Source organism: Lepisosteus oculatus, chromosome 19, assembly GCF_040954835.1.
Source record: "Lepisosteus oculatus isolate fLepOcu1 chromosome 19, fLepOcu1.hap2, whole genome shotgun sequence".
Taxonomy (NCBI): domain Eukaryota; kingdom Metazoa; phylum Chordata; class Actinopteri; order Semionotiformes; family Lepisosteidae; genus Lepisosteus; species Lepisosteus oculatus.
In genome coordinates, this window is record NC_090714.1 from 15,958,947 (window position 1) to 15,974,204 (window position 15,258).

A 15,258-nucleotide genomic window follows, 5' to 3' on the forward strand; every position below is an offset into this window, starting at 1 on the left:
CCCTGCGCTATCCCCGTGTTGATCCCGCAGTGGGCCAGGTGAACTACCCCAAGACCCTGGACGTGTACTCCTTCGATGAGGACAGCAGCGACGCCCTGTCCCCCGAGCAGCCGGCCAGCCAGGAGTCCCAGGGGTCGGCCAGCTCCCCCGGGGACACCGCCTCGTCCTCCCCCCTGCAGGTCTGCACCCGAGCGCGCCCAAGCCATCGCTGCCTGCCTGCGGAGGTTTCTGCCTGCTGATGCTTTTTTTTGGGGGGGGGATAGTGCTGCATTCGTGTCTGCTGCTGCGGTTTTTGTTGGGGTTTTTTTTTTAGACGGTTGTCTAAAGTCTGACTGGCAAGTCCGAGCGCCGTCATCTTCCTTCTCTCTCTCTCTCTCCACCACAGTATTACTCGCCTCTCATCTCACAACCCGCTCCAGAATTCCTCAAGCCGGTCTCCACCAATGAGCAGCAGGCTGGTCGCCTGGCAACGCACTCCCAGCCAATCACCACGGCGGCTCCTTCCAAGCCGGGTCCCACCCTCGTGAAGGTGAGTGCTCAATGCTCAGTGCTCAGTGCTCAGTGCTCAGTGCACTGCCGGGCCCTCATTGTTGAGTAACGTTAATGCAGCCCAGTACAGTTGCCGAGCTCTTCTATAAACAAGGTGTCTCTGAATGCGCTTGGAAAAATGTTCTGCGGGGTGCTGTGCTGCTTCCAGCCGGCACATCATGTAAACAGTGTACGAACTGCACAGTGGCGTCTGTAAACAGCACTGTGCTTCAGCAGATAAGCACCTGTCAGGCGGGAAGATTAAAGACGAGAGGGGTTTGCGTGCCCCCGTTCACCGCGAGCACGCTGAGCTGACGGGAAGCCGCGGTGGGGGGATCGCGGTTTGGCTGGCAGATGCAGTCCCACCCCAGGATAGGGTTTCCACTAGTCGGCGGGGGGGGGTCGCACAAGCACAAGCACAGCGCGAGCTCCTGCCAGAGCGGTGGGCGTGAGCGCGGTCCCGCGGCGCCCCCTCTCTCGTTCCCCGCTCCGGATCCCGCCAGCCTAGGGACGGCATGGAGGTCCTGCGGTCCGGACCCCCGGACCCCGGGCAGGCTTTCAGCCGCGGCGCGGGCGGCTGTGGGGTAAGACTGGAGCTCGGCGGCGGGGATTTACAGACCCTTCGATAATCGCGTAGAGCACCTGGGGTTTGGGGGGGATAGACGTGACGGATAAAGAAGCCATTATCCTGCAACTTCTAAGAGCGGTGTGTGTGTGTGGTGTTCATCCTCTGGCGCTCGTGCGCACGTAGGTGAACGTGTTTCTGACACTGGAACTACTTTAAGATCCCGTCGGAAATATCAAAGTACACGTTGTTATGTGATGGGGGTTTTTTTTTTTCCCCGCAAGGTCATTCGCGGTTTTGTCTGTGTGTTTCAAGAATTCAATCTGCACTGCCCCCGTGAACGTAAATTCAGATGCTGAAATCTCAATTTGTGTCCATGAATTTTTAACGTCGTCCCAGTTTGAAGCCCGCCACTTTCTCTTTCTTTATAACCACCGTCTGGGTTCACGCATTAGTGGTGGTAGTGGTATATTTTAAAGGTGCACTTAAACTTGTTTACATAGACGTTTACAGGAAGCCTGGGAACACAGTTTTGGTTTTTGTCGTCGTCTTTAAGGGTTGCAAAGGCCTGCCGTCAGATTTCTTGTTCTTCAGAATCCTAGAAGAGTCCTGCAGTTTTATTGTCAGAAGTCCGGATGCTGAGATGTCACTGTGAGCTGTCAGCTTGCTACAGAGGGGTCGTTCCATTAAATACCACAGGACAGATATACGTATTGTGTCAACAGAAAGATGGGGGGTGTGGTGTTGTCACAGCTCTTGGTCCATTCTGGACGGGGGCTTTTGGATGTTTGTGTGGGTTTCCTAGCTCCTCTAAAGACATGCCGAGCTCCGATAGGCTCCTCTTTGCTGTCCCTTCCCCCTGCCCGTGTCCGAGGGCGGGGAGCAGTCATGTGTGTCCTGTCCCATTTTCAGGTACGGGCTTTCGTTAAAAACTGCACCCCCAAAACAGATCAGTCTGACAAGGTCAGTGTGCACGGGTGCCGTGCCTTCCAGCTGATGGCGCCGATAGCGTGCACACGCTCCCCCCCCGTACCCTGCAGCTGTCTTTTGCCCAGGCTGATAACTGAGCTTCATTATCTGTGCAGCAGCTGGAAAGGTGCAGTTTTTAAACCCAAGTATCAGAGATTAACAGCTGCCAGTGCGTCTGCCCGCTGGGGGCTCCGTGCGCGACCCTCAGCCGGCTCCCTCGCTCTCGCCCCCGCAGCAGAGCCAGCCCAAGTCAGCCGCCGACAAGAGCCGCAGCAAGAAGGGGAAGGAGGTCAAGCCCCGGGTGAGGAAGCTCAAGTACCACCAGTACATCCCGCCGGACCAGAAGTCGGAGCCCAGCGAGGTGCCCATGGACTCCTCGTACGCTCGCCTCCTGCACCAGCAGCAGCTCTTCCTGCAGCTGCAGATCCTCAGCCAGCAGCAGCAGCACTACAACTACCAGGCCATCCTGCCTGCCCCGCTCAAGTACGTCTCCTCGCCGCTGGCCACTGCCTCCCCACTCCAGTACCTCTCCCCTGCCCACTGCCCACTGCCCACTGCCTCCACACTCCAGTACCTCTCCCCTGCCCACTGCCCACTGCCTCCCCACTCCAGTACCTCTCCCCTGCCCACTGCCCACTGCCTCCCCACCCCAGTACCTCTCCCCTGCCCACTGCCCACTGCCCACTGCCTCCCCACCCCAGTACCTCTCCCCTGCCCACTGCCCACTGGCCCTGCCCACTGCCTCCCCACCCCAGTACCTCTCCCCTGCCCACTGCCCACTGCCTCCCCACTCCAGTACCTCTCCCCTGCCCACTGCCCACTGGCCACTGCCCACTGCCTCCCCACCCCAGTACCTCTCCCCTGCCCACTGCCCACTGCCTCCCCACCCCAGTACCTCTCCCCTGCCCACTGCCCACTGCCTCCCCACCCCAGTACCTCTCCCCTGCCCACTGCCCACTGCCTCCCCACTCCAGTACCTCTCCCCTGCCCACTGCCCACTGCCTCCCCACCCCAGTACCTCTCCCCTGCCCACTGCCCACTGCCTCCCCACTCCAGTACCTCTCCCCTGCCCACTGCCCACTGCCTCCCCACCCCAGTACCTCTCCCCTGCCCACTGGCCACTGGCCACTGCCCACTGCCTCCCCACCCCAGTACCTCTCCCCTGCCCACTGCCCACTGCCTCCCCACCCCAGTACCTCTCCCCTGCCCACTGCCTCCCCACTCCAGTACCTCTCCCCTGCCCACTGCCCACTGGCCACTGCCCACTGCCTCCCCACTCCAGTACCTCTCCCCTGCCCACTGCCCACTGGCCACTGCCCACTGCCTCCCCACTCCAGTACCTCTCCCCTGCCCACTGCCCACTGGCCACTGCCCACTGCCTCCCCACTCCAGTACCTCTCCCCTGCCCACTGCCCACTGCCTCCCCACTCCAGTACCCCTCCCCACCCCAGTACCTCTCCCCTGCCCACTGCCCACTGCCTCCCCACTCCAGTACCTCTCCCCTGCCCACTGCCCACTGCCTCCCCACTCCAGTACCTCTCCCCTGCCCACTGCCCACTGCCTCCCCACTCCAGTACCTCTCCCCTGCCCACTGCCCACTGGCCACTGCCCACTGCCTCCCCACCCCAGTACCTCTCCCCTGCCCACTGCCCACTGCCTCCCCACTCCAGTACCTCTCCCCTGCCCACTGCCCACTGCCTCCCCACTCCAGTACCCCTCCCCACCCCAGTACCGCTCCCCTGCCCACTGCCCACTGCCTCCCCACCCCAGTACCTCTCCCCTGCCCACTGCCCACTGCCTCCCCACTCCAGTACCTCTCCCCTGCCCACTGCCCACTGGCCACTGCCCACTGCCTCCCCACCCCAGTACCTCTCCCCTGCCCACTGCCCACTGGCCACTGCCCACTGCCTCCCCACTCCAGTACCTCTCCCCTGCCCACTGCCCACTGCCTCCCCACTCCAGTACCTCTCCCCTGCCCACTGCCCACTGCCTCCCCACTCCAGTACCCCTCCCCACCCCAGTACCTCTCCCCTGCCCACTGCCCACTGCCTCCCCACTCCAGTACCTCTCCCCTGCCCACTGCCTCCCTGTGCCAGTACATCTCTATGCGACAGGAAGACATTTTTGGCACTGCCCGATAGCTGTGAGTTTTCCAGGCTCTGCGGGAGTGTTAGCTTTGCGGTTGCGCTGTGGTGCCCTGTAAGTCATCTATCATGGAGGAGAGTTATAGGTCTCTCTCTCTCTCAACTCCAGCCCCGAAGCCCCAGACGTTCCTTGGGACACGAGACATTGCCATTCCTGTACAGACGCGACCACGTGAAACCGTCAGAATTCCAGACACCCTTATCGTGCTGTTCGTGCCCTTTAAAGCTCCGCGTTCTGCACCAGATGTTAATTAGCGCCATGATGTTTACGTATTGCTCCATCGGCCGCCATTAGCGTCCCGGATGTTTTTTTGTGAACCGAGTTTCACAAAAGCTGCAGCTGCCCCGTTTGGTTTTAATGACCCCAGATGATATTGTTAAAAGCTCAGATGTTAACAACATTTAAGAAGATAACAAACGAGTCGTGGCTGTTAAAGCATAGATAGCCCTATTTTGGGTTGCTCGTCGCTGATTGGGCAGCTTGTTCCACACTCCCACAACCCCCCTGCACAGTGACTCTGAGTGTAAATGCACTTGCCCTTAGTGTGCTGCGCTTGCCCACACTTTCGCTTGTGTGCTGCGGTTCATGTCTCGCTGCGGATTCTTGAAGCTATCTGGCAGGTGTTGTGGCACTGGAGTACATGCCCCCTCCTCTTCCTCTCTCCCTGCCTCACAGGCCTGTGGCTGATGGCCAGAACAGCACTGCCAATGCCTCCCTCAACAACAACAACAACGTGCCCACCTCCATCGTCGTGTCCCTGCCCGGCGTGGGCAGCGCCGCGCGCCCCAACAACAGCCTGGCCCTCCGCAAGCCGGGGCATCTGCCCGCCAACCTGGACGACATGAAGGTGAGCCCGACTCTCTCGGCCCCGTGTCCGTCTCTCCCCGCGACGAGCCGAGTCTCGCGTACGGCGACAGAACAGCACAGCGCACACGGCGGGGAAAGAAAGAGCAGAACTGGTACAAATTCAAACACCCGTCCCGGGACGAGTCGGTGTTAACGGGCAGAGATGGCTTAACCCCAGACTCAAAAACCTCAGCTTTGGGGTACGCTGCGTTTCCGTTAACCTGCTGCTTAACAGCTCCAGTCTCCTGGACTGGCACCCAGATACAGTACTTGATTCAGGAAGACGATGAGCAGTTAATGAGCAGGGAACTAGAACAGCTGGACTGAAGTGGTCATTTTAATCAGGCGTGTTCAGCTCAATGCCGGTATGTTTTTCGGGGACCTGGGCTGCGCACTTCCTTCCCCTCCGCTCCCTCAGGAAGCTCGCTCCCCCTCCTTCCTGCAGGTGGCCGAGCTGAAGATGGAGCTGAAACTGCGGGGCCTTCCTGTCTCCGGAACCAAGACGGACCTCATCGAGCGGCTCCGGCCGTACCAGGAGAACGTCGCCCCCCCGTCCAGGGGCGCGTCCGCCGGGCTGCCCGCCCCGGGCCCGGAGGCCACCGCCCCCCCCGCCGCGCAGCGCCTCGCCTCTGGCCAGCACGGGCCGGCGGAGGGCGGGGGCTCCACCCCGCCGGTGTCCCCCATGCTGTCCGAGCCCTCCCACCTCGGCGCGGAGGAGGCCGGGGGGGCGGACCCGCCGGGCGCCGCGCGCTCCCCCCGCGGGGGGGCCCCCGAGGAGCCCCCCGGGGAGCCCGAGGCCTCGGAGAAGGACCGCAGGCTGCACGAGAAGGAGCGGCAGATCGAGGAGCTGATGCGCAAGCTGGAGCAGGAGCAGAGGCTGGTGGAGGAGCTCAAGATGCAGCTGGAGGTGGAGAAGAGGGGTCAGCAGCAGCAGCAGCAGCCGCCGCCAGAGCCCGGCCCCCCCGCCCCCGTCAAGGAAGAGGGCAAGGCCCCCCAAACCCCCACCCCGCCCCCCCTCGTCAAGCAGGAGGAGCCCCGCTCCAGCCCTCCCCAGCAGCCCCAGATCACCCCCTTGCCTCAGTTCTTCATCAGCCCCCAGTCAGTGCCACAGGTCCTGGCACAGCCCCAGACCCTGCTGACTGCTCAGCCTGGCACCCAGATCCTCCTGCCCGTCTCCCTCCCTGGCACCACCGCCGCCATCCAGCTGCCCGCGGCCAGCATGAATCTGAAGGTACGGCGCTCGGGGGGTGTGGGCGCGGTGCTGGGGTTCTCAGCTCCTGTGCAGAGATACTGCCGGACTCACACCACTGTAGATGTGACACTGAGGAGTGCTATTAAGGCAGCTTTTCAGTATTTCTCCCTCTCTGTCGTGCTTGGGATTGTTAAAATCCCTTTATCTCCTCAATTCAGGTTCATGGCAAAGGCAGGCGCCTCTGGTTTTCTGTAATCTACACGCCGTATTAATTTTCTGGTTTAGGGCAAAGGTGCACGATCGTGTGACCCATTGTTTCATCATGGATTAATCGTGATGAGCTGGATCTACAGATCTGAGTGGCTTGCAAAAAGCCATCTGCCTCTGGGATCCGTTCTGTCTGACCAGCGTGTGCTTTTCCGCCCTGCAGATGCAGCCAGTTGTCCAGGCCGCCGTCTCTACTCAAGCCCCAGGCCTCGCTCAGGCCTCTGGGCCTCAGATGCCGCCCCACAACCCGGAGACGACAAGTCCTCCGCAGCTACCCAGCCAGAACCAGCAAGTGACGCAGGTGTGTGGGCACTCCCTCTGCGCTCACTTGAGATAAAACCATCATTGGCCCTTTTAGTGTCGGACTCAGAAACAACAGATCAGGCTCTTCGGTGAAACCAGCCATCTTCAAATGCTAGTTTCACGTTCACTGCGCAGACCCCTCTGCCTCCTCAACACATTTTTGTAGCCTATTCTCGTCTAGCAGGTTGCCTCTGGTTTTTGTATCAGGAGTTTTTTTAGCTTCTCGGAACACTTGACGGGGGGGAGGGAAGATGACAATTAGGGGGGGATCTGAAAAGCTGAGAGTGGATAAGTGCCCGTGACGTCGATCGAAGTGGTATTCGAACCTCAGCGCAGACGGTAGCCTGACGAGGGAGATGCACAGCAGTGGGACAGCTGAGGCCTGCCGAAATGCCACTGAGAATTAGCCCAGCTTCCAGACTGGTGCAGCTGAGAGAACAGTGTTCTGTTTTAACTGTCCCAGTAATTGACTCCTTCATTTGTTATCTTGACATTACAGTTGCTCGGTTAATAATAGCTTGGCCCTGACGACGAATTCCTTTCCTAATCACGTTAAACGTGCCCCTGGCGGAAATCTTGGCAGCTGTCCTGTTGCCAGTGCGCAGCGTGACAGACGAGGAGCAAACACTCTCTACCAGCTTCTCTTGTGGGCTGGGGTGTCCTGGCCAGCGTTGGCTACTGTCTGTCTCCTCTGTGTACTGTTTCGTTAATGGCAGTTTCGCCTTGTGTGAATGAGGAGCTCCTTATGTCAATCTGAAGGTGCTTCCCAGTAACGGCATCTTTGAATTATTGCTCCTGAATGTTGGTTTAAATCTCATCAGAGCTTTGCCATTAATTGTGCCTTTCCCAGTAAGTGTGATCTGAGCAGCGTCTGACAGGCTTGCATCCTGAAATTCTAAGCAGTTCTGCAGGGAGACGTTGTAACTAAGCCATTGAGGGAAATGTGGCAACAATCAAGGTTTATTTAAAAGGAGTCACTTCACCGAGCCTGTGTGAAACCTCATTGTGGCCAAATTCTTACTGAATGATATCCAGGCCTTATGAAACACTCGGGGGACAAAGAGCTTTATTTACCTGGAAAGCAGGAAGCAGGTGCACTAGTCCTGGCCAGGAAGTACAGGCAGCAGGGTGCAGCTGCAGATAATACACCCACTGTAGGTGTATAAAATGAATGGCTGTTGTTCCCATTTACACTGGCGCGTTTACAGTAACAAAAACAATTTAATCGGCAAACCCGCTGGGCGTATTTTCTGTGGTGGGGGTTGGGGATTTGACATTAAACAACAGAGAAGGGGGGATAAGAACTGAAGAAGAAAGAAGAATTATCTCCACCCATCTAAGGACAGCTCCTCCTCTCCCTACAGGCCTTCCCAGCCTGCTCTGGTTTCCAGTTCGGCTCCAGCCAGCCAGTGACTGACATCCCCCAGTGTTTCCTGAACGCCTCCCCGGAGAGCAGGCCTGCCCGCAGGGCCTCCCCCAGCCACTCGCTGCCTAACGGGCCGACGCACAAGGTACTGCCAGTCCTCGGGCTGGGCCGTCTCTCTCGCAGCCCAAAGCTCCCGCTGAGCGCAGAGGTGGACTGACCAGTTGACAGAGCCCAAGTGGTTGCTGAGATCTGTATAAACAGTGGAACGCTAGCATGTTATACGGAGCTTGGGCTGAGCAGTTTAGGTTGTAAGTCAAAAGTTCCAAGTTCACGCCACATACAAGCATACAGTGGGACGAAATATCGTTCCTCCTGGTCCACGGTGCAAATACAGACAGGGCACTGTAGACTGTAGACATTGTAGACAGGATACCCGTAGTGCACAGTGCATGGAACAAGCTGTTGATTTTGCACAGCCTGCCTGTTTGGGTAAGCGAAGAGATTGCTTGTGGGAGTCGGGGTGCTGCAGTACTGCGGAGTGAGGAAGTCATGTCTCCCCCACAGCCCCCCTTTGTCCTGCAGCCCTCCGTCTTCCCCCGCCACCCCCCCAAGAGCAAGGACCCGCCGCGCTACGAGGAGGCCGTGAAGCAGACGCGCAGCCTGCCGGCGCACAGCAGCGGCACGCAGGTAGGCTGCGCCCGCGCGGGCGCGCACGCGCACACACGGGCCCGCGAGCCAGGAACGCGTCGCTCACCTGCTCCGCCGTCTGGTTTCCCCCGCTAGGTTCCCACGGCGACCAGTCAGCAGATGGACGACCTGTTTGATATCCTGATCGAGAGTGGAGGTGAGCATCTGTGTCTGCTGTACCGTCTGGCTTGGGCCTAAAGGAACTCGCTTTGTTGCACTTGTCTGTTCAGATGACTGAGTGTGCGCGTGGCGAGCCTCTCGGCCACAATGAGAATCTTTTTCCCCCCCTCTGTGAGTGGGAGTCCTGATAAGAATTATGGATTGCTTGCACTAACCCCCAATCCCTCCTGCCGTGCACAGAGATATCCCCTTTCATCGGCGAGGACCCGCCGGTGGCGGCCAAGATGATGCCCGTCACCGCCAGCATCACCACCCTGCCCATCAGCACGGTGCTGTCCCGGCCGCCCCCCCAGGTGCAGCTGGCGCCCCCTTCCTCGCTGGTCCCCGAGCCCGCGCCCAGCCTGGCCTCGCTGGCCTCCGACAACCAGCTGGAGGCCCTCCTGGAGGGCACGCTGTCGGCCGAGCCCGAGGCCCGGGCGCTGGGGGCGCCCCGCCGCGAGCTGCCCCTCATGGAGGACCTGCACTGCCCCCTGCTGGACCAGCCGCACTCCCCCATGGACACCTCCGACCTGCACTTCGCCGACGGCCCCCCCGCCTCCGCCTACGACCTCCACGACGCCAACCTGGACAGCATGGAGTGGCTGGACCTCACCGTGCCCGGCCCGCCGGGGGGACTCCACCCGCTGGGCGTCTCGCCTGGGGCGGGCGTCTTCTCCTCGGACTTCCTGGACGCCCCCGATCTGCATCTGCACTGGGACTGAGGTACCCCGCCTGGGCCCTCGTCCTGTCGTAATGAACGATCGCAGTGTTGTCCCCCACCCCCCCCTCCTCCCTCCCTGCCTGCCGGCCAGATCATCCTTTTCCCCTAGATATCGGGGTGCACTGGCGGGAAAGGGGCCCGGGGGCGCCTCTTGAGCGCTGCGCCTCCTGGAGCTCAGGGGGTGAGGGTGCGAGTGCAGTGAAGCACCATGGTCGTCCTCCTGGGTTTCCTCCCAGCTCCAGCAGGGTGAGGACAACCAGGCAGGACTCGAGCACTTCGGCCCTTGCTGTAACTTGTGCCAAACAGGATAGGCAGCCCTTTCGAGACCGGCATCTCGATCTGCACAGGGAGTGTCGCCCTGGGATCTCGGGTTCGGGAAGGCTGGACGGGCAGCGCAGCCCACTCTCCGGCCCGGTGGCATTAAAACTCACCAACTTGTAGGGGGAAAAAGCCCCTAAGTGGGGGGGGGGAGAAGGGAATTGGGAACGGCTCTTTTTTTTAAGATCTGAAAAGAGAATCGGGCTGGGAGTCCGATGCAGTGGTGCCTGCTGCCTTTCAGAACCGCACTACTGTAGACAGAGGGGCTCCCTGTCTGTGACTGAGCCACCACCCCAGTAATCGGCAGACAGAATTAGAAGGCCCGTGCCAACGTTGTAATCTTGCGTCCGAAAATCAAGGAGAAACAGTCAATGTTGCTCGCCTCCCTGCTCCTGTTCCTGCCTGGGTTCCTGTGGGAATGCACTGTGCCGTTGGCGTTGAGGTGACAGGGCTCGGCTGGAGCTCTGGAAGTTTCCCTCCGGCACAGGGAGCCTTTCTCTGAAAGGCAGGGTGCAGCAGGGGGAGGAGGCTAGGAGCTGACACAGTACTAAGATGTTTTCTGAAACGGTGAATTCTAAGGGAAAGTGTTCTTTTTTTTTCCCCACTTTGTTTTGTTGGACTTTTTTGTTTTTTAATATGGCAGAATGTCCGTTTTGAAAGGATAATGAAATCGACGGCTCTAGGACAGTCCGTAGAAGACTTTGTAAATACCTTTGTAAATTATTTCTTTGAACGGCTTTTTTTTTTAAAGAAAAAGGAATTTTGTAACTGCTGTACACAGAGAGGTTTACTGGATTGGTGCCTTGTGAAGAATAGCATAGTACCTGATCCCTGCGGACTGACCCCCCCAACGCTGCGGATAAAATCTGGGGGGTATCGGAAGCAACATCCCACTACAGCAGACGAACACGTTCACCTCGGGGATATTGAGGGGATACCGAGACATGAGGTGAATTCATTTTGCTGACTAACGCTTGTTGTCGGCAGACGGAAAGCCGTACGGTACGGAGCTGGAGCTCCGCAGTGCCTGGACCGCCCCCCTGATCCTGGCAAGGCGCTGTGATTCGTGGTCTGTTGCAGACGGTGCCATCTTTCCTGCTGGAGCTGCCTGACTGTGACACGCCAGACGGCGAGCAGCAGTACGCGGGCTTAGCCCGGCCTCTGGCACACCCAGGGCACGTGGAAGCATGTTCTCTTGATGTTCAGCAGGCGACGACACCTCCTTTCCTGGGCCCAGCCAGCCAGTTGTTCTGGGAAACGGAGGGTGATTCCCAGTCCTGGTGCTGGGGACCCCCATACCTGCTGGTCTTCACTGCAGCTGAGCTCTCGACTTGAAGCAGTCTTCACTCAGCCCAACAAGTCTCTTGTCTGGAGCCTCTGCAGCATTTTTCTTTCTGTTCAGAGGTTGGCAGATTAACTCTGGAAACTCAGAAGTCAAAAAAGCAGCCTCCTACACATGTACTGTAGTAACTGAGAACGGAGTTCAAATTAAGGGTTTCAGTTACTTAATTGAGAGCTCAGGAACAAATCGCAGCGCGTGCATGGGTTTCCAGGACCAGGATGGGGAACCCCTGATTTGAGCGCCCTCCGGTGGCCGGCGAAGGACATTGCATCCAAGTCCCGCAGAGGAGCGGAAGGGGCGAGAGACCACGGGGCGAGCCGAAAGAGAATGGCAACACTAACGAGCTGAAGAAAAAGTGACACGGTGACGAGCCAGAGGCTTGCTTCCCCCCGCTCGCGCTGGGCACGGGCACCGTGGCGTCGCTCGGAGTTCTCCCCCATCCCTCGCGCTCGCCGGCCGGTCTCGAGGCCGCCGCAGGCAGGCATGGCCGCTGCTCGTGCATCATTGAGAGCGCACACTAATAACGCTGTACTTCCCCGACACTCCTCTAGGGGGCTCCCAGTGCAAGGACCCGCACTGCCCCGAATTTACCCAGGGGGGTTAAGCCCATCCCACAATGCACTACATCTTTTGACGGCAGCCCAGGACAGTGAATCAGGCGCACATAGATTCATAGCATAACACTGGAAGGGAAAAAACAACGTTTCACATGCAGACCGCCATGCTGCTACTCTCTCGATGTCCTGTAGCGTCTGTATCCTCAGCAGTTTGAATAGCAATCTGACAGCAACTGGCAGACTGTAGACGTATTGGCATTAGTGTCTGGGAGGCACAGCGAGCTGCCTTAACTATTGAAGAATTGCTATCGCCTGTGCACACTTGCACGCTTGTTAGGAGCTGAGGACAGCTGGGCCGTGCTCTGACAGCAGAGCTGTTGCCCTGTTGCCACGTGACCTTCTGCCTCAAAGGTCACTCGGGACTGTCTCCCGGTGTCCAGAGACTGACCGAAGCCACTCGTTTTGACTGGAGCTGTCATCCGGAATGTGTGTGTGGGGCTCGGGAATGCGGCCAAAATCTGCCGCCAGGTGGAGGTGGGGTAGCCTGTGGGGGAGAGTGAGGCAGAGGTGGGTGCTGGGTATTGTAGACAGCGTGGGGCCACCCGTCTCCAGCGGTACGGCGACGAGGCTCTTGATGCGCGGGGTCTGAGCTGCAGGTGCTGTTCCTCTGTGTGGGGCAGCCGACCAGGTCCCGCCCAGTCTGTGCTCCAGCTGCCAGGTGGAGGACAGATCTGTTCTTATTGCCAAGGACTCAGCTTTGCTGCTCCTGCTGCTGTGAAGGGAGATGTGAACACTAGTTTAGGAGCAATAAGAGCTGTGATGGACTGCTTGTATGTGTGACCCTTTTATTTAGGGCACTTGATAAGATGCAGATCTGATGATGATTGTGAAGGGTGGTGGAGTGGGTATTTTTTAATTGATTTTTGCAAACATCATCATCCAGTGTTTATCTTCGTGTTGAATTTCGCTTAGTAAGATGTCTCTGCGGAGACAAGCTTGCCTGGAAGAGCTGGGGGAGTTTCCTTTGATCAAAGCTCTGCAGATACTCATCAGAGGTTCTGTCAGAGACCACAACAAACACAAATCGTGCTGCTTATTGCTTGCCAGAAAGATAAAACAGTGGAAGGAAGCCAAAGATGAAAAATAGCAGGGCTGAAGGGTAAACCTAGCCAGTGATCAAAATTATATTTTTGTGGTGGAAGAAATGTGTTTGAGATGGAGAAGACTGTAGATCAGACCGTGAGCTGCTGGGTTCCCAGGGTTAATTTGGGGGTGTGGAAAACATTAAGAACGCATTATTAGCATCACAAACAATCCTTTGTACCTCATGGTAGGTTGGAAGTGAGTACTGAGCCTGTAGGCCATGTCACTATCTCCACAGCACTTCAAGATCTGCAGCAGTTGTGGTCAAACAGGACCCCGACAGGACAGGTGGCAGGAACACACCCACAGAATCATCTGATCCAAACCTGCCGTTGATTAAGCAGATCTGCTGTGGTCGCTAGGAAGGAGCCGGTGCGATCGAATCCATTCTTTTAACGGTCTGCATCACGGGTGATATTTTCCGTTTTGTATCCAAAGACAGACCAAAATGAGAGAAAATGAATCCTGCGTGTGTAGATAATGACACAGCAGTGCCATCTCATGGGCAACATGGGCAGCAGTGAAAGAACGTTTTATGGCCACATAAACGCACACTTCCTTGTCATCTGTGCACACAGAGAGACGCCATTGTTACTGTCGCCAGGAAGTCTGTCAAGATCGCTTGTTTCGCCTGGTTACCGCTGCCAGCGGGTGGCGGCGGCTGGGATCCAGACGGGTCCTGAGCCCGGGTGGCGCTGTTGCCGTGACGCCGGCAGCGCCCCGAGTGGCGGGGCGAGGGGGGGCCCGCTGACAAAAGAGAGCCGCGTTGTTCTGCTTCGACGCCGGAGCAGGACGGCGAGTCAGAAGCCGCCTGTTCGCACTCATCCGGGCCCCCTGCTCGCAGCTCCCGTTAGTGGGCAGTTTTCACGCTAAGGCAGCAGGCGGGCGGGCTGCTGTCAGGAGAGGCGGGAGGACTAGGGCGGGACAGCGCCCCCTGTGGCTGCCACACACACTGCAAGGGAGGAAAGGGAGGGGTCGCAGCAGGAGCTGCGTTGTTTTGCCAAAGAGGGCATTTCTGTGTGCTGTGCCCTTAGATTGTATTTGTAGGAACAATCAGAACGTGCTAAGAACCACAGATGGGGTTTTTTTCAGTTCAAAAGTGTAGATACCGAAGAGTTTTTGTTGCGCAGGTGTTTTATTTTTTTATCTGTCTATCTATACATGAGCCACCAGACACAGCACCGGGCCAGAAGTAATTAAAGGGAAATAGCTGTGCAGGGCTTCAGTGTTGGGGTCGGTTTCACTCTGCTTCCCTGCGTCAGTGGCTGGATCAGCGGGGATCGAATCGTGTGGGGGAAGCGAGGGGCTGAAGCCGTTCGCTCTCGAACCCTGTCGTCCAGGTGACCGGGGTCGAGGGGCTCTCGTCTCGTGGCGCGAGGTGGTCAGTCCTCAACATCCTGTCGGATACCCCCGGGAAGCAGTTTGTGAAAACGATTCACAGATGTGGGTTTCAGATGACTCCTGGAAATGTATCATTTTTAAGCACTTAAACACGACAGTTCTGTCTGCAAGCGGAGTCAAGCGCGCGGGGCTATATATACTGTATATTTCTGTTTCGTGCCTTTGCCTTGTTCCTTTTCAGTCCAGTGTTCTTTTTCTGAGCAAGCGAGTCACGCGTTCCAGCTGGTGCCCAGCCTCGGTGCGGCAACACGCCTGCTGTTTTAAAAGGGCGATTTGTGTTGTTAAAGTGTCCTGTGCTCACCGGCTCTTTGATCACCTAAAGCCTTGTTTCTGCCTTTCGAAAATCAGCATTGCCCGCAGACCGGCCACAGCCACGCTCTTCAGCATGTGCTGACACAGAGCGCGAGTCCTTCTGCTTACCTCCCTCACAGGTGACGCACTGCAGAAGCAGACCTCTGAGGTTAGTTGGGAGTTCGGTCTTTGAACATTTCAGCATCCCCTGCACGTGGTTTCCAATTCATAGTTTGTATGCCATAAGTTTTGCACATTGTGTATATATTTATATATAAATGTAATGCGTATTTTTATACATGTGTAGCACATCTATGAGCTCTATTTTGTAAATAGTTGCAATGGAGAAACTGTTCGGTATATATATCTGCCTTTTTTGTGTCAATAAAAAATTGGTGACGTACTGTGATGAGTGTGCCGTCTGGAGCTTGCTTCCGAGAGCTGAGGTCAAGCTGGTG

At 57.7% G+C, this 15,258-nt stretch overlaps 1 protein-coding gene across 12 annotated transcripts in view; it reads left to right on the forward strand.

The window, feature by feature from the left end:
* Positions 1-15,209, forward strand: part of mrtfba (myocardin related transcription factor Ba) — a 45,408-nt gene extending 30,199 nt beyond the window's left edge. For 7 of the 12 annotated variants that reach the window (XM_069180641.1, XM_069180651.1, XM_069180652.1 and 4 more), the window contains 10 exons: positions 19-224; positions 386-529; positions 2,298-2,545; positions 4,883-5,054; positions 5,499-6,284; positions 6,676-6,813; positions 8,180-8,326; positions 8,746-8,868; positions 8,965-9,025; positions 9,229-15,209. In XM_069180641.1, the coding sequence (XP_069036742.1) occupies positions 19-224; positions 386-529; positions 2,298-2,545; positions 4,883-5,054; positions 5,499-6,284; positions 6,676-6,813; positions 8,180-8,326; positions 8,746-8,868; positions 8,965-9,025; positions 9,229-9,749 (2,546 nt within the window). In that variant the 3' untranslated portion in view covers positions 9,750-15,209. The remainder of the gene's footprint in view (positions 1-18; positions 225-385; positions 530-2,297; positions 2,546-4,882; positions 5,055-5,498; positions 6,285-6,675; positions 6,814-8,179; positions 8,327-8,745; positions 8,869-8,964; positions 9,026-9,228) is intronic. The other 5 variants (XM_069180647.1, XM_069180650.1, XM_069180644.1 and 2 more) reach the window with 4 other exon arrangements.
* The last annotated feature ends 49 nt before the right edge of the window (positions 15,210-15,258 follow it).